The sequence below is a fragment of the Terrapene carolina genome, unplaced genomic scaffold (genome assembly GCF_002925995.2).
Source record: "Terrapene carolina triunguis isolate 2854851 unplaced genomic scaffold, T_m_triunguis-2.0 Scaffold102, whole genome shotgun sequence".
Lineage (NCBI taxonomy): Eukaryota > Metazoa > Chordata > Testudines > Emydidae > Terrapene > Terrapene triunguis.
Genome location: NW_020664453.1, coordinates 1,292,428 through 1,319,238, shown reverse-complemented (window position 1 = coordinate 1,319,238; position 26,811 = coordinate 1,292,428). Strand labels below are relative to the sequence as shown.

Sequence of the window (26,811 nt, the reverse complement as noted above, 5' to 3'; positions counted from 1 at the left end):
TGTGTAGACACAAACCTCAACGTATCCCCCGACCCCACCCCTCAACCTGGGTCCAGAACAAAAGGCAGCAGCCGAGCCTCCCTTAGTGATCGACATTCACTGCACTTGAAGTGAGCTCATGGACGCTGTGCATCACCAAACCTTGCCAGTCAGTAGACCAAGTCACACAAGTGTTCTCTGGAAAATATTCATGGAAATCCCCAGTGTATTGATGGGATGAACCTACAACATGCTACTAGGTTGCTTGTGCGCAGAGTCCACTGCCTGTCATGCTGACCAATAGTGTCTCATTGTTTCCTGGTACTCCCTCATTGGTCTGTCTGTAACTCGCTGGTGTCTTTTGTCTTATACTTGGATTGTCATCTCTTTGGGGCAGGGACTGTCCTTTTGTTCTGCATTTGTACAGCACCTAGCACAACAGGATTTTGGTCCAGGGCTCCTAGGAGGATACAAATACATAATAACGACCACAAGAACAGCAGAGACTTTTGCACTTCAGCATGCAGATTGCTTCTTTAAAATGTGATTAGTTTGTTTGGGTTGCTACATATTGCTAATTCTCTGCAGGGGTGGGGCCCAGCCAGGTGCAGAAGTTTCAGCTCCACCACTGAAACTGAATAGAAGCACTGAACCATAGACATTTTTGCTTGGGATGCAGGGAGTGGGGCAGTGGAGAAACCACACACAGCTTGAAGTCCAGTTCTAGCAAACTCTCAACCAGTATAAGTGGGAGAGGCTTTGTTGAGAGCACACAGAAAACAGAGGTAGTTTCATTTTCTGATTTCTGCACATCAATGCAATTTTCTAGCAAGGTTTTGCACTTGGCATTTTAAAAATGCCAGAACTGGATAGCTATAGGAGTGTGCACATTGAGTGTGAAATAGTGATGGAAAAACATTAGAAAACTTTTTTCTTTTATTGAAAGCCAACTGACAAAATACCTTAACACAAGTTGCTCATCAGAAAACCATTTCTGGAACTCTTATGCTGTCACCACGGTGCTATTAAACTTAGTAGGAACAGAGCAAAGATTAAGTATGTTTTCCTGCCTAGCAGTTAAGCGGGGGGAGGGGGGAAAGATATCAGAGGGTAAGAGAAAGAAACAAGAGAAATTAAAATACTGAAGTCAGTGCTAGAGGTAGAACTATTAAAAAACAAGTCTGTGCCACTGTTGAACAAATTTCCCCGTCACACCCTATTCATTTTATTAGCGGATCTACCAGAAATGAAGCCAAACTTGGCAGTATGTAGCTCTCATATGCAGATTGTTCAGTCACTTTATGCATTCATTTCTAATGCATCCTATCCCTGTGCTATACTCTAGGGATTGAATTACAGCATGGGGAGGGGAGAAGCTCCCTGTGAAGGGGCAGGGAGAGCTACTTAGGTGGGGTGGAAGGGCGGGGGGGAGGAAGCAAGTGCCCTGTGCACCCTCCCACCCCCACGAGCTTGTCCCCCATCCTGGTGCCAGAGCTCTGTCTCATCACCCACGTCGGTGGCTGGTGCCCTGTGCGCACCCCCTGGCCTCTGCCCAGGTGCTATTGCTCTGTCCTGTCTCCCGTGCTACCCTGGCAGCGGGTTCACATGCTCCTGCTCCTCTCCCAGGCTGGGTGTCTCCATGGGAACCTGTGGTGGCTGGAATGCAGGACCAAGAGTCGTAGCCTGATTCCACATACTGCAACTGGGGTTGCCAATTTTGGTTGGACGTATTCCTGGAGGTTTCATCACGTGACAGAATCTTTAATTCCTGGAGACTCCAGGACAATCCTGGAGGCTTGGCAACCCTAACTGCAGCAGCAGCTCCATCCCTTCCTCCAGGCCCCACTCTTGTCTCTGCCTCCCTTCTGCATGCACACAGGGTGGAGCATAGCCACGTCCTGTTCTGATGTCCATGAGATATTGTGGATGCAGAAACAGATTCACTCCCCCCTCCCCCCAACATTTCCATTTCAAGGGCTCTAGTCACCCTGTGCTTCCCCCCAGCATCATGCAGGATTTCTGCTGATGCCGCAATGAATGTCTGCCACAGTGAAATTCACCGGAGTCGACAGGGCTGTGCTACAGCCTCTGTGAAACAGAGCTTTTACATAATCATGTGCGAATATCAGTTATTGGGCTGGTTACTATAGGACTATAGTGGGTTGCATCAACTGGGCTGTTGGAAAATACAAGCAAGAAGCACACACACTAAGGTAGTAGCTGTTGGGGGATGTTGTTGGTGAGGTGTTCAGGCTGATAGAAGTATCTAATTCTGCCTGACCCACCATTACTGATGATTGGGCTTTAGGTGAGCTAGACATAGCAGTGTATAGACTGCTTGTTATTTTAAAGTTCTCTGTTTTATTCTATTGTTAAGAGTAAATACTTTGGTTTTAACAGGCTGTCTGGTGACAGACTCCTGAAGGGAGGAACCACAGGCACTTAATCCAGAGAGGGACCTGCTGGATAAACACAATGGATACACAGAATACTGTAGCCCAGCGCCCAGTCTCGGAATGGGAGAATCACACGATTCCCTCTCGGAAGAGAGGGGGTGCATTCAGAGAGGGGACAGATGCAAGCAGCCCTTTTACCACTGCACCTTCCACATACCTAAATGATCATGGTGGGGCCCAAGAACTCTTGTGTGACTTGGTCTACTGATGGAACAAGTTGGATAATTCACTGTTAAATATTAAACAACCTACTATATAATCATATTAGGAGTTCAAGGTAACTAATCTTTGCTGCAATATATTACTTGGACAGTTTAATTTCTAAACAAGAATTATATTGCTCATAGACAGTGGAACACATGGAAAAATAAGTCTCTTCCTGCTTGGCATATACAAGGCAACTTGGTTAATTTATAAACTGATTGCATCAGTGACATTTAGAATGTGTGGGGTATTTATTGTAATGGACTGAAAACTAAATTACACGCATTAACTTCCCCACTGTGTTATTTAAAGTACATGAATTTTCAATTCAGCCATTGTATTCCCTTTGTTTAGTCATCCATGAATATTCATGAGTAAAAGGTGCTTGTCCATGTCAATGTTCGCACCCAAAGCAAAATAGATATTGATCCATATGTGGATCACCAGAGTTGCACATCAGAGTTGTTCACTCCTTGCCTCTACAGCTCCAGTTTTCCAGTAAAGCAGCCAAAATTACCACGACTTTCTTGTTTATGATGTAATTGGTCAACTAAATACAAACCATCAAATAAATGCTGAACCACCAATAGGTGTAAGTGTATTTGCATAAGGTCTTTGAAGAGTTGCAAACAGCCAAATCAACATGTGCACTTTCCACTGGGAACCGGTTGGGGGAAAAAAAGTATTTGATTTATAATTAGATGCTCATCATAATACATGTGCACAAGGCGTCCAAATTAAGGTTAAGCGGGCAACCTTAAATCTGGCATTTCCAACCTTTTCAGTGCTTAGTTTTGCAATCTTCATGTTGTTTAACATGGATTTTGTACGTATTTTCCAAGGTTTTTAAAACAAACAAACTGAAAAAAATAATAATAATTCCATCACATGGAAACATTAACATCCACATGGGCCATTAGCAGGGTTGGAACCTTTAGGTCTACCACACAGACTTCTGCCACTTCACCTACTACTACTCTCCGTTAGACATTTAGCTCATCATCCGCTATGAGGGGGAGCAACTAGCAGAGATAAGACAGTTTGCCAGCTGGTTTCAGAGATATTTTCTGACAGGAATGTTGAGACTCAGGAATCTTGGGGCACATTCTCCTTCAGAACCTAGAATGGAGCCCTTTTGCCCTTCCCCATCTACCTACCCGCCCCAAAATGGATTCCTTCGGCCCAGTCCAATCTCTTCCCTCCCCGGCACCGCTGGCTCTTCATCAGAGTCCCCTTGTACAGCCAGACCTTCTGGACTGATTCAAGGCCTTGCCTACACTCCGAAAAAGGTCCTGGTTTAGCAGTTGGTGTAGTTGCACAAGTGCTGACCCTCTGAAACAGGGATTAACCTTGAGAGAATCAACTGATGCAAACCTCAGCTTCTATTGTTGACACTTACGGGGTCATCATCAGTGTGTAGATTCCAAGTGCCAAATTAAGGCTATTAATGTGGACACTTGGCCTTAGATTCTCTATTTTTATTTCTTTAAGTCTTTGGGCATAGTTCTGCAAGGTACTTAAAACACATGCTTAACTTTAAGCATACAAGTAGTCTTAAGTACCTAGGAATCAGTGTATTGCTCCGGGTTCAAAGAGGTACCTATGAGGTGACCAGTTTAGAACACTAGCAATACAAATCCCATTCCAAAGATCACACAAGTATAAACAGCAACAAAAAATACCAAGAGCGGGGAGCAAAATCTCATGTACCTTAGGTCTGTGCTTGCTGCATAAACAGAACGAAAGATCAAAATCCTTTTCTGCTGACAGCTAAGGATAACAGTAAACTTCCACCACCTGCAGATTATGCCAGGTCTTTGTTTCAGCAACAATTCTCAAAGCATTTCATTTCTAAAACATCAAGCTGGAGAATGTGGGAAATGAGGGGGGTGGGAGGAGATACCCACACACACGTGGGTGGTGAACAATCTGCTTTGAAACCAGAAGACAGCTTGTCAGAAAGCTTGTCATGTAGTGTTTACTGCAGGCTAAACAAAGGAGCACTAGCAAGAACCAGCCACACACACACACACACACACACACACAAGTCTAGCCTTTCAATAATGTTCATAGCAAACAGAGGACAGGAGATGAGAACAAGGTCTCCTGGCCTAAGCATTATTATTTTTTAAACTCTTTCTTTTCTGCAAGGTCAGTTCACAAGCCACCTATGAACCTAGCTCTCCCAGTGTGCCCCATAAGGCTTTATGGTGGGGGGGTTGCTTATAAATGTATGTATGACATAACTGGAATATGTTTTGTGCTGCCTGTGCCATGTAATATATCTCCGTAAAGGTTATGGTCTACTATATCTATTCATCCTATTTGTACATATATATCATTTTCTACTTGAGGTTAAGAATATGGGCTGTATGCTTGCTTGGTTTCTAAGTAAGCTTTGTGAGGCATTTGGTCAGCTTCTTTAGGAAGGAATTCGCCAGGTTAAGTACCTGATCAGGAAACACTTGGGGAACACTGCATCTTGGAATGCTCCAATCCACATAAGAAGTCTTCCTGGAAACATGCAAGATACCATGTGGACAATGGCTTCGGCCTGTAAAGACTGAGTTATGCAGGGACATGTGACTCGCCCAGGTGACTCCAGAACTCCATCTTGGAGCTGGACTTTGCATAGGAGGGGGGTCTCCACCCAGAAGAGAGAGTCTATTTAAACCCGTGGTAGACCCCTCCATTTGGTCTTCAGCTGGCTAAGGAAGGAGCCTCTCCACCCCCCCCGGATACTTGAAGGGAACTGGAACAAACGACAGTAACTACAGGGGGTGTGAGTGATTGCTGGACCCAGGCTAAAATGAGATTAGCCCGCAAAAGGGAACATTCTGGAACTGGTGAGGAACTTATCTGTATTTAGTTTGATTAGACATAGATTTGCACATTTTATTTTATTTTGCTTGGTGACTTACTTTGTTCCGCCTGTTACTACTTGGAACCACTTAAATCCTATTTTCTGTATTTAATAAAATCACTTTTTATTTAGTAATTTACTCAGAGTATGTATTAATACCTGGGGGAGCAAACAACTGTGCATATCTCTCTATCAGAGTTATAGAGGGCAAACAATTTATGAGTTTGCCCTGCATAAGCTTTATGCAGGGTAAAATGGATTTATCTGGGATTAGACCCCATTGGAAGTTGGGCATCTGAGTGCTAAAGACAAGCACATTTCTGTGAGCTGTTTTCAGGTAAACTTGCAGCTTCGGGACAAGTGATTCAGACCCTGGGTCTGTGTTGGAGCAGACGGGAGTGTCTGGCTCAGCAAGACAGGGTGCTGGAGTCCTGAGCTGGCAGGGAAAACAGGAGCAGAGGTAGTCTTTGCACATCGGGTGGCCCTCCCAAGGGGGTTTCTGTGATCCAACCCGTCACACCAGGTTCAAACGTCTCCAGTTACCACCTCATGACATTCTAAAGACTTTGGGGAATTTTGTAATTTCCTTTCCTCTATTGTTGTAAAGTTTATAGCTTGTGTAAACTTTAAGATCTTATTGTATGTGTCTACCAGGACCTTGTCTAAGTATGAGAGGGTAAATTGGTTGCTAGTCATTCATATCTTAGGGCATATCTACACTACAGTGGGAAAATCGATGCTTTGAGACTGATCCACCGGCGGTCGATTTAGCGGGTCTAGTAAAGACCCGCCAAATCGACTGCAGATCGCTCTCCAGTTGACCCCATACTCTACCCCCAACGAGAACTCTACTCCCGTCAACCCCCCAGGGTGTAGACTCCACGGTAACTTGACCTAAGGTACGCCGACTCCAGCTACATTATTCACGTAGCTGGAGTTGCGTAGCGTAGGTTGACTTACCGTGGTAGCGTAGACATAGCCTTTGACTCAGCAAATAGGCCACCAACGAGAATGTCAGATATGGTGGTACTTTTGGGACATACGTGTGTCTACAAGGAACACCAACTCAATTCACACTGGCATCAAGGAAAGCCTACTCACTCAAAGACCTGTCCAGGCTATATTCAAAACAGATAATCTAGAGAGAAGAAACTCCCATTATTAATACCCTCAGCCACCCAGGTCTTCTTGAATAGGAGTTATACTAGTCAGACATGTAATTTAGTGAATCCACACATATTATACAAAGTGCTTGCTTCAGGAGGATTCTTTTTATGTCATTTAAATGCAAGAATTGTGCACAATGGAATTATAAAAGTAGCACTTTATTGCTTATAAGTGTGTCCCATCTTCAGAAGAAGAGCTTAAAATTCTTACAGGAACTATTGTTTGTTTTAGTACAAATATATGTTCCTGTAGCCTATAAAGTTAAATCCACACACTTACTTTTCAGGAGCCATGTAGTCATCTTCTACAGCAGCTGCAAATAAAAACCAACAGTGTTTGACAAGTGGCAAACAAAATATAGTTGCTACTACATTCATCATGAGACTACAATGGAACAAGACAATGGGCTGAGTAGCACATAGAGTGAGAGATATTTTAAGGACCACATGGCAAAGAGAGGTATTGACACAAATTTCCAAGTGTAAACATAAAAATTAAGATCTTTTGTCTGTATACATCTTCCTACGTGCAGTTATTCCTTTTCCCTGGAGTTATTAGGAAGGGGAGGTACCAGTAATAGGTGATTTGATCATTAGAAATATAGCTAATTGGGTTTGTGATGACCAGGAGAACCACATGGTGAATTGCCTGCAGGGTGCGGAGGGTGTGGACCTCTCCAAACATCTAGATAGATTTATGTGCTGTCCTGGGGAGGAGCCAGTGGTTGTGGTAGATGTAGGTACCTATGACATAGGGAAAGGTAGGAGGGAGGTCCTGGAGGACAAATTTAGGCTGCTAGGAAAGAGATTAAAGTCCAGGACTTCCATGATAGCATTCTTTGAAATGCTTCCAGTTCCACATGCAGGGCCAGTCAGACAGGCAGAACTGCAGGGTATCAATGTGTGGATGAGAAGATGGTGTTCGGAGTTGGAATTTAGATTTATTAGGAACCGAGGAACCTTTTGGGAAAGGAGGAAGAACCTATACAGGAAGAATGGGCTTCACCTAAACCAAACAGAAGCAGACTGCGGTCATGTAAATATAAAAGTCATAGAGGAGTTTTAAAATTAATGCCTGAGGGAAAGCTGACAGATGCGGAGGACCACATGGTTCAGACAGACATCCCTCATTAAAGGGGATACTCTATAGGCTAGTAAAAGAGGAGAGGACAGAAGTTGATAAAGTACAGATAGGGTCTTAGAAGCTGCCCCAACACCTATTGACTCAGTAGCTTCCGAGACCTTACCCACTCAGTTCCCAATAACTCAGTTCGACTTCAAAACATGTCACTGAAATTTCTTCGTTGGCATACAATTAAAGTACACTTGAGTTGATCAGGCTGAAGCACAGGGGATGAGTACAGGGCACACCAAATATCCAAAGTTACACAGCAAACCTCGTCCTTTATATACATTTATGCATTGGATTGGTCACTGTGCTCTGTACAAGCATGACTTCCCCCCTCCCCCCCCTTATGTTCCAGGTTTCTTTACCCATTGTAAATGGTTCCCCGAGTGTTCCCCCTTATCTTACTTAGTACAGACATTCTGTTTCTAGCTTACCAATTCATTTACCTCCCTAATCCTATCTCCCAAGAAACGAGGCCTCGACCACATCCAATTACTCATGTCAAGCCAGGCCTATAGTTGGGACTGAAAAGAAACCAGTCAAATGAAAAAGAATCCCATTCAATTACATCACAGGAAGGCAGAGAAATAAATATTGACCAGTTTTATAAGTGCTTGCATACAAATGCCTGAAGTCTAAATATCAAGATAGGGAACTTGAGTACCTGGTATTAAATGAGGATATTGATGTAATAGGCATCACAGAAACTTGATGGAACAATGATAATCAGTGGTACACAGTAATACCAGGCTACAAAATATATGGAAATGGCAGAGTAGGTGGGAGAGTGGCCCTATATGTGAAAGAAAGCAGTCAAATATAGTGAACTTCTTAAATGAATCCAACTGTACCATAGACTCTGTATGGATAGAAACTCCATGCTTGAACAAGAGGATAGCGGTAGGAATATACACTTCCAACCACCTGACCAGGACAGGGATTTTGAAATGCTCAGGGAGATTAGAAAGGCTACAAAAAACAGAAAACCCAACAACAGGGGATTTCAACTATCCCCATATTGAGTCAACATGGCTTTTGTAAAGGGAAATCTTACCTCACCAACCTATTAGAATTCTTTGAGGGTGTCAAACATGTGGATAAGGGCAATCTAGTGTACTTGGACTTTAAGAAAGCCTTTGACAAGGTCCCTGACCAAAGGTGCTTAAGCAGTCACAGGATAAGAGGGAAGGTCTTCTCATGGATCAGTAACTGGTCAAAAGATAGGAAACAAAGGGTATCAATAAACAGTTTTCACAGTAAGGAGAGGTAAATAGCAGCGTTCCACAAGGATCTGAATGAAACCAGTGCTGTTCAACATTCATAAACGATCTGGAAAAAGGGGGTAAACAGTGAGGTGCCAAAATCTGCAGACGATACAAAATTACTCAAGCTAGTTAAGTCCAAAGCAGACAGCGAAGCGTTACAGAGGGATCTCACTAAACTGGGTAACAAAATGGAAGATGAAATTCAATGTTGATAAGTGCAGAGTAATGCATGTTGGAAAACATAATCCCAACTATACATACAAAATGATGGGGTCTAAATTTGCTGTTTCCACTCAAGAAAGATCTTGGAGTCATCATGGATAGTCCTCTAAACTGCTCAATGTGCAGCAGCAGTCAAAAAAAGCTAACAATGTTAGGAACCATTAGGAAAGGGATAGATAAGAGAGAAAATATCGTGCTGGCTCTATATAAATCCATGGTACGCCCACACCTTAAATACTTCATGTAGTTCTGGTTGCCCCATCTCAAAAAAGATATTTAGAATAGGAAAAAGTTCAGAGAAGGGCAACAGTGTAGTATCCCACTGCCTCCAACTATTGGAGCCCTTTTCCACTGCAGTGAAAGGCTCTGGCAGTGAGGAAAGGCTCTTGTAGCAGAGAAGCATGGGGAAAGGCTCTGGCAGCTCCCTTAGGGGTCTTTCCCCCAATCTTTCCCCCACTAGAGCCTTTCCCTCCTGCCCCCCACCCCAAGCCTTTCACTGCGCTGTTTGACACACACCACACACACACACACACACACACACACACACACACACACACACACCAGTGAGCGTGGACACAAACTGCTTTCCAAGGCAGTGCGTAGCTCATGGTGGTGTGCAGCGTAAACAAGGCCTCCGATGAAACTGCATTTTCTGACAGAAAACTTAAAATCAAAAGGTTTCAGAGTGGTAGGCGTGTTAGTCTGTATCAGCAAAAAGAATGAGGAGTACTTGTGGCACCTTAGAGACTAACAAATTTATTTGAGCATAAGCTTTCGTGGGCTAAAACCCACTTCATCGGATGCATGCAGTGGAAAATACAGTAGGAAGATATATATGTATATATATAAATATATAAATATACACACACACACACACACACACACACACACAGAGAACATGAAAAACTGGGTGTTGCCATACCAACTATAACGAGACTAATCAATTAAGGTGGGCTATTATATATACTTTGGCCAAACCGGACAGTCTCTACGCAAAAGAATAAATGGACACAAATCACACGTCAAGAATGATAACATTCAAAAACCAGTCTGAGAACACTTCAGCCTTCCTGGTCACTCAATTACAGACCTAAAAGTCACAATTCTCCAACAAAAAAAACTTCAAAAACAGACTCCAATGAGAAACTGCAGAATTCGAATAAATTTGCAAACTGGACACCATTAAATTAGGCTTGAATAAAGACTGGGAGTGGAGGGGTTATTACACAAAGTAAAAACTATTTCCCCATGCTAATTTTTTCCCCTACTGTTACTCTCACCTTCTTCTCAACTGTTGGAAATGGGCCATTCTGATTATCTCTACAAAAGTTTTTTTGTTGTTGTTGTTTGTTTTCCTCCTGCTGATAATATCCCACCTTAATTGATTAGTCTCATTATAGTTGGCATGGCAACAACCAGTTTTTCATGTTCTCTGTGGGTGTGTGTGTATATATCTTCCTACTGTATTTTCCACTGCATGCATCTGATGAAGTGGGTTTTAGCCCACAAAAGCTTATGCTCAAATAAATTTGTTAGTCTCTAAGGTGCCACAAGTACTCCTCGTTCTTTTTAAAAGCAAAAGAGTTTTCAACCAGCTCTGCTAGAAACTAAGACAAAATCTCTTACCAGTTTCATTTCTTCCGCTGACATGTGGAGCTGACTGCCGGAAGGCACCGAGATTCACTTTTGGGGGCCTCAGAGGTTTCTTTGGAGGGGAACCAAGAGATTCAACTGAAGGAAGTGGTTTAACTTTTGGAGGTTTGCTATCCTTGACATCAAGTTGTCTTTCTGTGCCAGCATGATGGAGAAAGGGTTCTGATGCTGTTTGTAACAAGAGCCACAAGGAGAGAGTCAGTTATTACTTCTCATTTCAAGTAAAAATTCATGTAGGACTGTTTGCATAAATTGGCCAAAAAACTGGTAGGAATGTCAAACAGTTTCCTTCCCAGTTAAAATTTGCCTATTCTCATTTTATACATAGACACTTACTCAGCGTGGGGCCTGATTTTTCAGTGGTGTTACAGAATGAAAAGTAGTAAGTAAAGTAGTAGTAAGAAAGCGGAAGGCTCTTTTTCTGTTTCTTCAGATTGTTATACAATTGGCCACCTTTGAGAGCGATCTTTTTCTTGATTTGTTGTAAAAAAAATTGAATTTTCGGTGCCAATAAGTTTTTCATTTTCTAGACTTTAGCAGTATAACTCTCTTAAATATGCAGCTCCAGTAAGGTAGCTTTCCAGAGTAAACAACAATTTCATAGAATCATAGAACTGGAAGGGAACTTGAGAGGGCATCTAGTCCAGTCCCCTGCACTCAAGGCAGGACCAGGGCCAGCGCAACCCATTAGGCAACCTAGGCGGTTGCCTAGGGCGCTACAATTTGGGGGGCGGTGACCGCAGCGGTATTTCAGCGGCGGGACCTTCCGCCACCTCTGTGGGGGGCAGCATTTCGGAGTGGGACCTTCCGCCGCCTAGGTCAGCAGAAAAGCTGGCAGCGCTCCTGGGCAGGACTAAGGATTTAATGTTTTCAATATTTTGGCACTAAATCTGAAGCTGATCAAATGAACTTGCTGCTCAATACCTCCTTGGTAGCACGTTTCTAGAAGAAATGCCCGAAGGAGCAAGCACATTCTTAGTTTGGACCTGAACTTCCCAAAGTTGGGGGAAATGTACAGATCTGAGGATTCAAACCAGCTCCATTTTTACTCAGAAGTTATCTTTATAGAAAATAAATCCCTTAATTTTTTGCAGAGCATATGAATCATAGAATATCAGGGATGGAAGGGACATCAGGAGGTCATCTAGTCCAACCCGCTGCTCAGAGCAGGACCAATCCCCAGACAGATTTTTGCCCCAGATCCCTAAATGGCCCCCTCAAGGATTGAACTCGCAACCCTGGGTTTAGCAGGCCAATGCTCAAACCACTAAGCTATTCATGAATACCATGACATAAGAATCCAGTCTGATTCAAATGAAACACATTCTTCTTCCTTAACCCTGTTTCCAGAACTTGAACTTACCTCCCACCCAGTCCTCTGCCCCCCCCCCCCCCCCCAGCAGTTTGAAAGGACCTAGCTAGCCAGTTACTCACCTTCCTTTCTTTTCCTACCCAAATTATTTGTCAGTTTTGTGCACCCCTACATATCAGTTCTCGTCATATCTTGCCATGCCAAAGCGCCACTAGAAGAGAGTTCTCTCTGGAAGCCTCCTGCTCAATTCTGCAGCGTGTAGGTACCCATCCCAACTGATCCTATATGCTCTCTCTTTTGGATCTGCATTAAAGTTCTAATGGCTGAGCCTCAAAACTGGCAGAGTGCCATATAAATACCATGTAACGACGTTGAGAGGATGGATTTACCTTTCAGATACTGAGAGGTCTCACTTGGCTTGTGTGGATCATAAGCAAGCTGAGAGAATCCAGTTGTCTTAGGGCTTTGCTCAGTGCTCTTGTAACCGCTAGATGGACGGGGAGGTGATGAAGTCTGGGGCAGTATGGGCATTCTACTGGCGAGGAGAGATTTCTTTTGGGTAGAGAAATCCAGTACTTGCTCCTTCCCAGCACTTCTCATTTTGTTGCTCTCTGCTCCGAGGGTAGTGTTCAGAACCCGTGGCTGAGCAGAAGGATTCCCACTTATACACTGTGGTGGTGGAAGCACTGCAGACTTCCTGTCATTCTGAGCTGAAGCACTTTCCCAGATCTGCAGAGTATGATGGAAGGAGTTTAACAGTTCTTCCTCTGAATTTGCATTAACAGGTGCCTGCTGATAAATGCAAGAAGTTGGACGGGGTTTCTGCGAATCCCCTCTAGGAGGTGCATCTCCACAAAGGGCTCCCTCCACGGCTTTATTCTTTGGGCCTTCATTCTTCCCTGCTAGATACAAGTTGCCATGCTTGACTCTAGGTAATATGAAAGGTTTGGACTGCATTAGCTCTGAGCTATGCACAGCAGAACAAAATTGTTCTCTCTTTTGTTCTGACATCAGCACTTTCCCTTGGTTCAGGATTCTGGGACTGGACACACCCTTAGTGTCGGAGCTTGGTAGGTGTAAACTTTCTGCAGGAGGCTTCTTGGGTGGTTGTGGCACAGTATTTGAAAAATTGGAATCATTTTGAAATTTTGCTCGGAGTGCTCTGAAGTCATTTATGCCTTCCTAAAGGAGGGGAAAAGCAGCAGAAAGGTTATTGGCATTCTCCAAAGAGGCAATTAGTTCATACTGTTCATTTGGTGGAAAAGTGGATTAAAATTTAATGGCACATTTACAAAACATTAAGTGAATTGCCAAAGGGTGCAGATACCATGCCCCTCACCCAAAACTAAACAGAAGACCAATATTAAGTCTCATATGTTTAAATTTAGACAAGCTACTTCAGCCTAAACCCCTCCCCCCACCACTTACACAGTCTCCAAAGGAGTAATCAACAACAGTGACTTGCAGATACAGAGACAAGGTGGGTGAGGTAATATCTTTTATTGGACCAACTTGTGTTGGAGAGAGACAAGCTTTTGCCAAACAAGGACACTCCACCAGAGAAGATGATGATCAAATCATGGAACAGGCCACCTAAATACCCCAAGAGAACTTGCTTCAATACAGAAATAAAAACCCTTCTGACCACACACTTAGTTGTCACCTGTTACCTCACACTGGAAGGGACTGGACTCGATGACCTTTCAAGGTCCCTTCCAGCTCTATGAGATAGGTATATCTCCGTATATCTCCATATATTTATTTATTTTATGTGGGGTGTCAAACAACTACAACCCATACTCAATGGGGACCCCATCCTCAACATCCACTTCTGGCCCCAAACAACTCCAAAACCTCTCCAAGATCATCATAATCAGTGGCAAGTTCCCCACAACACAGCAACTCAAAGTGGCACCAGAACTTGCTGGAACAATACATCTCCACTGCTACAATGATCAACACCTTTCAAGATCCATGGATCCTACACATGCCTATCACAACATGGGATGTACCTTATCCAGTGCCCTACCTAAACTTAATGCTCCACCAACTATGTGGGTGAAATGAGACAATCACTACTCTTAAATGAGCTCACACAGGAAAGACCACCCTATTACCTGTGGATGAACGCTTTCTGCAAAGCCATCTGACCTATCAATCCTCACCCTCAAAGGAAACGTGCACAACACTTTCAAAAGACGAGCCTGGAAGCTTAAATTCATTACTCTGCTAAACACTAAAAATCGTGGACTGAATAGAAATACTGCTGTGATATGCCACAAATCCAATCTGTAACCCACTAACCTGCTCTTTTTGCCCCCTTTTTGCAGAGGTGTTAATGGGCCACTCTACCTCCAATAGTCCCTTACAATATGTGCTAACTACTTAGGCTACGTCTTCACTACGGGGGGGAGGAGAGGTCGATTTAAGATACGCAAATTCAGCTACGCGAATAGTGTAGCTGAATTAGACGTATCGCAGCCGACTTACCCCGCTGTGAGGACGGCGGCAAAATCGACCTCCGCGGCTTCCCGTCGACGGCTCTTACTCCCACCTTCGCTGGTGGAGTAAGAGCGTCGATTCGGGGATCGATTGTCGCGTCCTGACAGGACGCGATCAATCGATCCCCGAGAGGTCGATTTCTACCCGCCGATTCAGGCGGGTAGTGTAGACCTAGCTTTATTCTAAACTCTCTGTTCCAGCTTGCATTTTGCTGTGATGCTGGCAGTACCTTTCCTAGACCCGGGGAAGAGCTCTGTGTGGCTGGAAAGCGTGTGTCTCTCTCACCAACAGAAATTGGTCCAGTAAAAGATATTACTTCACCCACCTTGTCTCTCTCTCTCTCTTTCAATTGATCTGCCCCTAAATGAAGAGTGACTCATAACTAGTTCCAGGACTCATAAGCTAGTACTTTTCAAGTGCTAAATTGTTTCAGTACCTCTCCCCCGCTCCCTTTTGTTGTAAGTGCTGGAAATGATACAAGCTAACTGACATTAAACTATTTTATTTAAGGACATGAAACACAGTCATGTGTGCCTGCTGCTGCCCAGAGCACCTAATACCCTGTCCACCCACAGACTAGCTTTCTAGTGTCGCCTTCTCAGAAAAGAAATTACAAGAACAATCCTATCCATCAAGGTCCCCTGTATTGTTAAACAAATCTTGCATCCCTCACACAAGACTGGTCCTACTGACCTCAGTGGAACTTCGTACATGAATAATACTTTGAGGCCAAATTGTATCATCTTAGAATAAGTGGTAATTCACTCATTCTTTTATCTCATGTCAGTGCAGTATGCAACTTGTATCAGATTTCCAACACATTCCTTGATCCTCAGATTTATAATCACCACTATTCATTCAGCGTGCCAGATAAACACATAACATGGGGTAGGAAAGACAAGTTATCCAGGCAGGAGAATATATTGTCAGTAAAAGTCATTTTTCTACATTTGCCTGAAAGATTAGCATTTTTTAAAACTTGTTAAATTTAATTTTAAAGGGCGTGGGCAAAGTTTAGTGAACTTTGTAGGTTTGTCCCATTTTGTCCCAGGCATTTTGCTGTCCCATGATGAAAAATAAGGCGTCTGTGATATTTATCTGCAATACACTTTTTGAATTTAGTCCTGAGCAAAACTAAAGAGAGCCGGACATCAAATTTATGAGCTACTCAAGTCCTTGGACTGCTCTATAAAACCTGTTATATGCCATGATTACATTAGGTGCACCAGGTTAACTATTTAGTTCAATGCAAAAAATTGTGATACTTCATGAGAACCTGTCTAATGAGGAAATTGGAAAAAATAATTTATGACAGAACTGCCTTCTTCAGAGTGGGGAAGAAGTGCTTAGACCCGTAACGTTAAGGCAGAACAGATGAATAGCATACTGAGGTTTTACTGAATTTTATTTAATTGCACAAGTTATTAAACACTGACAATTTCTGTTGAATAACCCCTTTCAGTAATGTTATTACTTTCACATGACAGTGTATGATGTAAAGAACCTACCCCGTGCAGGAGAGTGAATTGCTTCTATTATATTTCATATTTGGGGCCAGTGACGTGACACACTATAAGAAGCTTGGCTAGTCTATTACGGAGTTTAAAGGGAATGGAGATTTCCAGAAAGAAAACTGATTCACCCTCTATCCAAGTCACCACAGAGAGCCATGACTACATCAAACAGATAATGGGACAAAGTAAGGTGCCATTGTTTCTATTGGACAGGCACCAAGCAGCTGTGTATACTGAAGCTACACCTGAAGGACTTAACACTGTTTATAGCTCCTTAAATGCATTTCAGGTGTTTAATGGTATCAATGAGAAACTGGGTAATACAAGAGACACACGCAACTGTACACGAGGGAACAAGTAGTTTGGTGCTTATAACTGCAATCAGCATGTTAGACAAGACTTGTCTTCTTTGGTACAGTGTCCATTAAACCCACACCTGTTTGTTAACCATCTAATGGCAAAATGGGATGGCAAGAGTTAACGGTTCTGTCTTCTGTTCTGTGTCCTCCCTCTCCCCACCCTTGCCTTAATTAAAAAGGATGTGAATACAAATCCCTCTTTCCCTCAGGTTATTTCTCTTGCTTTGAAATGGGAACTATAATTCACTTTGCTTAATTAATTGACAGCTTCTCTCGTTTCGCCCTGGCTTCTTTAAGGGTCTGTGCTGCTATTTTTCCACTTTGCAAACAAGGGATCTAGGAATGAAGAGTGATTTTTTAAGTGCAGATGTTGTTAAAGCTTTATAATATGTCTATGCTAACTGCAGCCATAGTACTTTAGACTAGGGAACTCTCCAATTCCCCCCACCACCCACACTTCTTGAAAAGGAAACACATTCACATTGTCAGATTCAGATGGTTGGCATTTTCTACACTTTGTATGCCCATGAAACACAGACCTAAGAAAGGCACACTTGGCACTACCATATGTATTAGAGCTGGGCAAATCATTCATGATACCATATTCACTGAGATTATGCCTATTGATGAAAAATTATAACACTTGAACAGATCTAACAGATTCCATGCAGTAGGGTGCCTATTATGGAAACAAGACCAAGTCTGAATGAGGACATTGTAGAAGCCCACACTTAATAGTGGAGATAAAGAGAGGGGAGGCTTTTTTTTTTTTTTTTTTTTTTTTTTTTAAAAAGGGCCCATCTCAAGCACATGCTAAGTAGGCAAATCCTAGAAAGGTCAGTTTCGCAATGAAATCCATGGTGGCCCTCCACTCCCACCAACCTACCAGGTCTCCTGAGGTTCTTCCCAATGTAGGGTCACTGCTTCCCCAAATCCCCATGAATTTCTGGAGGAGAAATAGGAAACAGCCTGAAGCACACCCTAAGATAGCAACCAAAGCACACAATGTGGTAGGAAAGGAAAACACCACAGGCAGAGAGTAACCTGTAAAGATTAGCATGGTACTATTGTGATAACTACAAATTTACTCTAATTGTGAGTTCAATTGTAAAAAGCGAGTGTAATTTCATAAGATGTCACAATAATCTATAACACAACAAATGCTGGTAGAAAGAGTTGCAGAAGGCAGACAGAAAGAGTGAATCAGTCCAAACGAAGAGGCCCGCTGACAGAACTCAAGGACTGAGTTAAGATCATGCTGGGTAAATAAGAAGAGCGTGGAACTAGAAATGATGAACCAGAACTGATGTGTTGGAAACTAGACCTGATTAGTGGACAAAACAATGACAGGATATTCCGCCCATCACTCCCTTTTGGGGGTCCTTAAGGAAAGACTTTGTGAGGGAGAAACTTGGCTACTGGAGTGAGCTTCACCATTATGGCTGCTGCCACGCTTACCCTCCCCCAGAACTCCAAGCCTTCTTCACCCTAACCTTGAGATGTCCTGACCAAATCGGGCCAGAGAGGAAGTCGTTTGACATACCTCACCACTTGAGATGGGAGACTGCATCTTTCTCCCCCCCCCACCCCGCCCCCGTGTCCTTTTCCTGCCTCACCTTATTTCTTCTCTTTTCTCTCTTTCCTTCTGCTTAATAAGAGTCTGGCTTAGCCTGACAAGACAGTATTTTTTGCAACACTGTTGTAAGCTTGTGACCAGAATGAGGCAAGAGCAATGCCCTAAGCAGCCCAATCCTGCTATAAGTTGGGTCTCAGTGTGACCGATAAGGCCACGTGCTGGGCCTGTGTTTCACCAGCAGCGAGGTTGCAAGCTGTGTTTTCTACCTTCGCTGTTCTTTTCTCTCCCCTCTCGGGTGTGTGTTTTTTTTTTTTTTTTTTTGTCGTCTAGGATACAGGATTAGACTTAAACAGCAACAGCAGCATCTCCAGCCCATCTTAGCTAAATTCTCTTTTCCTCACGAGGACAGTTATTACAGTCTTTCACACCAAAGAGACCGTCAAACAAAGGCGACTTTCCTTCTAAAACCGGAAACTCTCCAGTGTAAGGGCAAGGGAACAAGAGATGTTGTTAAAATGAAAGCCTTACGTAAGATCTTCATTTCAAATGCTTTCACTGTTTTTCCTTCTTTTCTTCATCTTTAATAAAAGGTTAAAGCAGGGGTCGGCAACCTTCGGCACGCGGCCCATCGGGGTAATACGCTGGTGGGCCGCGAGACGTTTTCTTTACGTTGACCGTCCACAGGCACGGCCCCCCGCAGCGCCTAGTGGCCACGTTTCACCATTCCCAGCCAATGGGAGCTGCGGGAAGCAGCGGCCAGCACATCCCTGAGGCCCGGGCCACTTCCCACAGCTCCCATTAGCCGAGAACGGCGAACCGCAGCCACTGGGAGCTGCGTGGGGGCTGTACCTGCCAATGGTCAACGTAAACAAAACGCCTCACGGCCCATCAGAAGATTACCCTGATCAATCTCAAAGCATCGATTTTCCCACTGTAGTGTAGATATGCCCTAAGATATGAATGACTAGCAACCAATTTACCCTCTCATACTTAGACAAGGTCCTGGTAGACACATACAATAAGATCTTAAAGTTTACACAAGCTATAAACTTTACAACAATAGAGGAAAGGAAATTACAAAATTCCCCAAAGTCTTTAGAATGTCATGAGGTGGTAACTGGAGACATTTGAACCTGGTGTGACGGGTTGGATCACAGAAACCCCCTTGGGAGAGCCACCCGATGTGCAAAGACTACCTCTGCTCCTGTTTTCCCCGCCAGCTCAGGACTCCAGCACCCTGTCTTGCTGAGCCAGACACTCCCATCTGCTCCAACACAGACCCAGGGTCTGAATCACTTGCCCCGAAGCTGCAAGTTTACCTGAAAACAGCTCACAGAAGTGTGCTTGTCTTTAGCACTCAGATGCCCAACTCCCAATGGGGTCTAAACCCAGATAAATCTGTTTTACCCTGCATAAAGCTTATGCAGGGCAAACTCATAAATTGTTCGCCCTCTATCACACTGATAGAGAGATATGCACAGTTGTTTGCTCCCCCAGGTATTAATACATACTCTGAGTAAATTACTAAATAAAAAGTGATTTTATTAAATACAGAAAATAGGATTTAAATGGTTCCAAGTAGTAACAGGCAGAACAAAGTAAGTCACCAAGCAAAATAAAATAAAATGCGCAAATCTATGTCTAATCAAACTGAATACAGATAATCTCACCCTCAGAGATGCTTCAGTAAGTTTTTTTCTCAGGTTGGACACCTTCCAGGCCTGGGCACAATTCTTTCCTCTGGTACAGCTCTTGTTCCAGCTCAGGTGATAGCTAGAGGATTCTTCATGATGGCTCCCTCTCCACCTTTGTTCTCTTCCACCCCTTTATATATCTTTTGCATAAGGCGGGAACCCTTTGTCCCTCTGGGTTTCCACTCCACCTCACTGGAAAAGCACCAGGTTAAAGATGGATTCCAGTTCAGGTGACATGATCACATGTCACTGCAAGACTTCATTGCCCACTTGCCAGCACACACATATACAGGAAGACTAACAGGTAAACACAGCCATCTGCAGACAATGGTCCTGGTTAATGGGAGTCATCAAGATTCCAAACCATCATTAATGGCCCACACTTTACATAATTACAATAGGCCCTCAGAGTTATGTTTTATATTTCTAGTTTTAGATACAAGAGTGGTACATTTCTACAAATAGGATGATCACACTCAGTAGATTATGAGCTTTGTAATGATACCTTACAAGAGACCTTTTGCACGAAGCATATCCCAGTTGCATTATATTCACTTATTATCATGTTTTTATAAAACCATATAGACTGCACAACGTCACACCCTCCTCCTGAACTTACTCCCAGAGACTTGGACACTGACCATGGCGGAGGCAGTATACCTAAAATTCGTTTTGGGGCTCCCCTATGGGGCAGACACTCCTGTGTCCCCCAAAAGGGAAAGAGACCCTGATCCAGCTGTAGGCTCACAGCTACCAGCTGTGAGAGACCTTTAGCTGGCCAGCAAAATCCCCCCCTGCCTTTCACTCAGGTTGGGCTTGCTTCCAGCTAGAGTCCTTGGGGTTTGTTCCCACCACAGCAGCCACCAGGACCCCAACTTCCAGACAGGCCTTTTAGCTGTGTAAACATCCTCCTGTCAGAATCAGGATAACTTCAAACCTGACTGATCTGAGTGGGTCCAACACTCAATGCAAACCCTTTGCACAGATTCAGCCTGTGTGAGAACAGTCAGTTAAACTCAGATGGACCATGTGGCTAACCTCAGTGCTAAGCATGGTGCAGCCTTAAAAACAAAGTAGCACCTCAATCTGTAAGTACATTTCTCAATGCAAGCTAGCAGTCCCTATATACCAAATCTCCGTGTCAGCCCTCTGAGAGCAAATCAAAGGCCTCAAGGCTGTGGTCAGAGGCAGCTAGCTATAAATTAGAGCCAGTCAAGCAATGAAAGAGAATTTACTAAGTTACTATATTTAAAAGAGTGCCAGAAACTTGCAGCAAGTAGTTAGTGAATTATTTGCCCTGCTGTAGTCATAACATGCTTAGCAACTTCAAAAAAAAAAAAAAAAAAGGAGACAGTCATTCTCAGGCTTGAAAGCTACTGATGTTTTACAGCCAGGGAACAGTTAGTTTATGGAGGGGATGGAGAAGGGAGATTAAAGTTAAACTGACGTCCCCCTTGCAAATAAATTGCTAGCCCAATATAAATAACTCCCAATAAAATAAATGAATAAAGCAAACCAGAGGATCGGTCTTAGAAAGAGGAACAGCTGGGGGTTTTGGTGCTGGTAATAGTGTCTAGCTAGGACCAGTCTATACACATGTAGGATAATTGGCAATTTAATATTTTGGGATAAGAAAGCATAACCCCACTCAGACAGTACACATGACAGTTTTGAGAGGAAGAACTGCAATCCCCCTTTGTGAAAGTTATTGGTTGGTGAAGTCTGAACAGAAAATGGATCAAAGGCACTTGTCTTGTTGAACGTTGAATCCCAACTGCACTCTGACCCTGCATGACACACTCAACACAGCTAGCTGGAGGCTTGCCACATACTTCCCGGACTGCTCTATTTCACAATAAAATGTGCTCAAGGTGCATCATCTGTTAATTAGCTCCCTAGATTTTTCCTGCAAATCCACCCGTGCTTAGGAGGAAATAGAGAGGAGGAGCTCAGTACAGGCTGATTGCAGAGCTAGGAGAAACAGGAAGAGTTAATGGAGAACACAACACCCCCAGCTGAAGTTTCTTCCCCAACCCCTTAAGTGACATTTTTTCCACCATAGGAGCAGGACAAGAGACCCCAGCTAACCAGAAAAAACAGAGAGCAGACAGGCTGTCTGGGATGTTCGCCTCAGGCAATGCTCAGAAATCAAAGTTATTTCCACACCTGTTGCCTATTCACTAAGATAATCGCCTGAAACTACAAAGCAAAGCAAGAAAGTCAAACAGCAAACATGTCACACCACACAGGGGAATATCCATTAGCCAAAAGGCAGCAACAATATAACAACACTTACTACTTCCATGTCTTCTCAGCTGTCTAACACCCATCCGAATAGCTCAGCTTTGTAGCATATTTTACTTTCACTGACTCCAGCCAGCGTTTACAGAGATTCACTTCCTCTCGCCCCAGCAGCTGTTGGTAATTACACTGCAGAGCGCTGTAGGAGTAAAAGCCCAGGGAAGGTGGGGCATGCACAGTACACCTGAGCACCAGTCCTGCAGCACTCAGTCCTGGCTCCTCCCTGTCCAGTCCCTCAGAGGGGTGGAGTGCAGAATAGCTTCACCTGGAGACAGCCCTGCCTCACTCAGATGGACCACCCTGTTCAGAGCTTCTAGGACAAAGGCTGGGTATTGTCATCAGGGCAAGGCAGCACAGGGTCGCGCCTGGGGCAGTGTAAATTGTATAGCTGTCTATGGCACCTCAGGACCTTCCACAGCCTCAGATTCTGAAGCGGCAAGAAGCAGCCCAGGAATCAGCACCACAGCTGTGCAACCTGAGCTCTGCAGTAGAGTCATTCACTGTGCAACCTTTTGTCTGCCAAATTGAGAAAGCTTATGTGAGAGCAGAGACTAGAGGGAGGGGGTTGAAGGCAGGTGGGAAGGGAAGGGAAGGGAAGGACAGGCATGTGGATTGTCTGGGGGCAGGAGTTATCAGTGGTGTATGAGTGAGGTTCCAGGGGCAAAGAGCTTGTGTGTGAGTGGGGGCAAGGCTAGTAATGGGTGTGCAGGGGGCAGGATGCAGAAGGAAGAGATGTGTTGGGAATGATCAGGAGTGGAGTTCAGGGGTTAGGTGGAAGGTTTCAGTTGGTGTATGGGAAGGGAAGGACAAGATTGAGAGGTAAGAGGGTTCTGGAGTAGTACCCTGATTGGAGAATGGGGGCAGGGGTGGGAAGGTCTACAAGTGAGCAGTAGAGAGTTGGGGGCAGGGTGAGTGACAGGACAAACTAAGTCTCAATAGGTGTCCATACTCCAAAGTGGATCCATTTTCAGACATAGGCTGGCTTGCCACAATGCAGCACAGTTTCCTATCTTCTTGCTGCTGCTGCTAACAGTTTGAAAAAAAGCCAGCAACGTGCTCTGCTCTGTTTAAGAACCTGTAAACCCCTGCCCTGTGGAGCTAACAACCTAAATACTGTTACTGCATTTGCTGAAGGCCTCGGGTTATATCACTACAAACAGGCAGAGTGGTGCCAGAGGAAAGCACTATACCTTCTTATTGCATTTAATTCTGAACCTCAGCAGTGTTCTGTAAATCATTGCCAAAAACTCTTGTATTGTACAAGAAAGCCTTATACTATTTTCTGAGGCATCATATTCTCTATGGGGTTCTCCCCCAGGAGATCTCTCTTCTCCACCCTTGCCCCATGGATGAGCTGTGTAATGATGGGTCATGGCAGTGAGGAGAATTTCTGGGGGACTGGATTTCAGAAGAGCTGAAAGCCTGCGCCTCCAACAGGAGGAGCTGCAGTTTCTCACAACTCTGAAAAAAATCAAGCCCCATGTTTGACTTTTGGATCCCCAGGACTCATAAGAACATAAGAGCAGCCATACTGGATCAGACCAAAGGTCCATCTAGCCCAGTATCCTGTCTTCAGACAGTGGCCAATGCCAGGTGCCCCAGAGGGAATAAACAGAACAGGTTTTAGAGTAGCAGCCGTGTTAGTCTGTATCCGCAAAAAGAACAGGAGTACTTGTGGCACCTTAGAGACTAACCAATTTATTAAAGCATAAGCTTTCGTGGGCTACAGCCCACATCCAAAGAAGTGGGCTGTAGCCCATGAAAGCTTACGCTCTAATAAATTGGTTAGTCTCTAAGGTGCCACAAGTACCCCTGTTCTTTAAACAGAACAGGTAATCATCAAGTGATCCATCCCCAGGTGCCCATATTATCTTCCTGTGACCTCCCTCCCCTGCTGCTGGCAGGCACAGAGAGGAGGCATTCCTCTAGGGGAAGATTGTCAGGTAAAACATACATGAGTGTGGGTGGGGCATGGAAGAGCAAAAAGAGAACAGGGATTCACCACTACATGGATCTTCCTGTCCTTCCACCAGGGGTTGTGGGTGGGTGGGGGAGGGGGTGCTATGCTACTTCAGCCACTGGACTATCTCTGCAATCTCTGCAAATGCTGGTCGTAGGCAGGAACCTTCATCTTGCTTTCCCTACCTCTAGCCAGCACCTGGCTTGGCTATCGATCTCTGGATTTGGATTTTGATGAAGAAAATTATAATAATAATTTGCAGTTCTCTAGTGCCTCCTATTGAAGAATCTCAATGCATTTTACGAAGGTTCGTTAACTTAGCTATTCAACATTTCTGGGAATGGTGAAACTAGGGTAGAGAGAAGTCAAGTGACTTGTCTAAGGTCACACAAGAAGTCCGTGGCAGAGCCAGGAGCAGACTTTAGCACTTCTGGCCCTCCATCTTGACAACATCATCAGCCTTCCTCTTTCCCTGTCTTTCTTCTGCTTCCTTTTCCTTTTTAAAAATTTATTCGTCAAGATTTTTGTTAACAAATATAACCATTATACAGAAGAAACAAAACCAACATTAATTTAAAAGCATAGTGTAGGTAACATATGAAACTATTTTTCATAATCTGTGAACACCACAAAATAGCTAACCAAAGAAGCCCGGCAGTCAAGAAAATGCAATGAGGATTTTTTTGCCCCCCAAAAATCCTAATCCTAAGAGGTTTTTTTCTTTAATTGTCAACTCTCCCGTAATAAAGCTTTAAAATTCACTACCTGATGGGAGATTTTCTGCCCTGCAAGGAGAATTCTATTGAATTCCTGTAGAAAGACTTTTCCAAACAGATGCTGAAATGCTAAAAATTCCAGGACATTAACATTACTTAAATTATCCATCTGCCTTTTTTTTTTTTTTTTGGTCTCTTTCTGCGTATGTCTACACTGCAGTCGTAGGTTTTACTGCGGTATGTGTAGACATACCTGAGCATGGTCTGTACAAGCCCACGTGGTATCCTGGGCCTCTACTCAAGTGGCTAGCCCATGCTAATAGGCAAGACAAAGAAGTCCCTGTAAGGCCTCACAGGTAGATTAGATATGGGTAGGGTTTTTCAAAATGGCTCTTCAGAGTGGAAGGTTGTCTTGTTCTTTACGTCATAAGCTCACATACACTGAGTTAAGGGTACAGAAGTTTCCTGAAGTGCTGATTCTGCACAAGACATGCAGCCTCCTAATCACAGAGGGCTTTACACTATTTTAAAAATTTCTTTAAATGGGAACAGAATTCCGGTTGCTCATATTACCTAGGAACGGTGCTTCTCCTTAACTGTTAGACCCCAAATCTCTACTTCCCTTTAATGCCAGACAGACTTCGATTAATGTCATTGGGAATTCCTCATGAGTAAGACAAGCAGGATTTGCCCCTACATGTGTAGAACCTCCTAGATATATAGGGTGGGATTTTTAAAAGCGTTCAGCATTAGCCAAGCTTTACCCCAGTGCTGTCGGTTCTAAAACTCCCACTGGCTGCAATAGCAGTAGAGTTTGGCCATCACTGAACAGGTCTGAAAATCCCACCCTATATATCTAGGAGGTTCTACATTTGTAGGGATAAATCCTGCTTGTCTGACTCATGCAGATTTCCCCATGACATTAGCATCTCTGCTTTAGTACTTCACCTGCATGCATCATGCCTTTTGTATTGCTAACTTCTTACCACAGTCCCCTTTGGTACCCAGTGCAAACTATTTTTGCATAAAGAAAGATGTGTGTCAGTCAATCTCAAAGTGAGATGGTTTAATCAGTATGTGTATTCTGTGTGTTGCTCCCACCACTGCCATTTAATACTAGGCAACTGCAACATTTTCTTGTCAGTCATATATGTCAGTATGTTCTGCAGCTGTCCATTGGGGCGTGCAAGTTCAGATCCTGCAGTCCTTCCTCCCCCCCCCCCCCCCCCCCCCCCCAGACAAAACTCCCAGCTTCAAGGTACACAGCCCAAGCCAAGGAAAGATTTGGTTGTAAAATACCACCTATGCCACACAGACCTGGGAGGATCCATTAACTAATTACTGCTTGTAAAGTGTTATGCAGGTGCTAAGTACTTATCAATTTTATCCATTTTACTGAGGAGTAAATGAATGCACAGCAAGACCAGTTATCACTGAATTGGGACTAGAAGCCAGATGCCCTGAATCTATCCTGTGCTCTTATCCTTGGACATATCCCTATTTCTATTCCATGGTTCTCTGTCAGGCCTTTTCTTTTACACCAATCCTTTCCTCTTTATCAGTAGGAAGAATGAAGGGTACAGCTATTGTTTCATCAGTCCACCAGTCCTATCCATTATAAATCAGATAGCATGTCTACTCCTCCTCAAGCATAAATAAGCCATCAGAGAGATGACAGCAGACATTTCCCCTGAGGGAAAGAGCTTCTTCCTTCTCACCAGGTAGCAGAGCTTAGTAAAAACAAACATCCTCGCTAAACAAGTCTAAACGTATTTCATAGCGAGGTATCTCCCCTTCTTAGGCCTTGGCTACACTTAGGACTTCCCAGCGCTGCCGCGGCAGCGCTGTGAAACGCGAGTGTAGTCGCGCCGCCAGCGCTGCGAGAGAGCTCTCTCGCAGTGCTGTAAGTACTCCACCTCTCCGAGGGGAGTAGCTTGCAG

General features: G+C 43.9%; 1 protein-coding gene across 1 annotated transcript in view; it reads right to left on the bottom strand.

Annotated features, from left to right (window-relative positions):
• Nucleotides 1-26,811, bottom strand: part of LOC113406518 (FYN-binding protein 2-like) — a 64,213-nt gene that overhangs the window by 21,718 nt on the left and 15,684 nt on the right. Inside the window, exons 3-5 of the mRNA XM_029911590.1 lie at nucleotides 12,639-13,431; nucleotides 10,911-11,105; nucleotides 6,949-6,982 (exon numbers count right to left, since the gene is read on the bottom strand). Coding sequence (XP_029767450.1) covers nucleotides 6,949-6,982; nucleotides 10,911-11,105; nucleotides 12,639-13,431 — 1,022 coding nt within the window. The remainder of the gene's footprint in view (nucleotides 1-6,948; nucleotides 6,983-10,910; nucleotides 11,106-12,638; nucleotides 13,432-26,811) is intronic.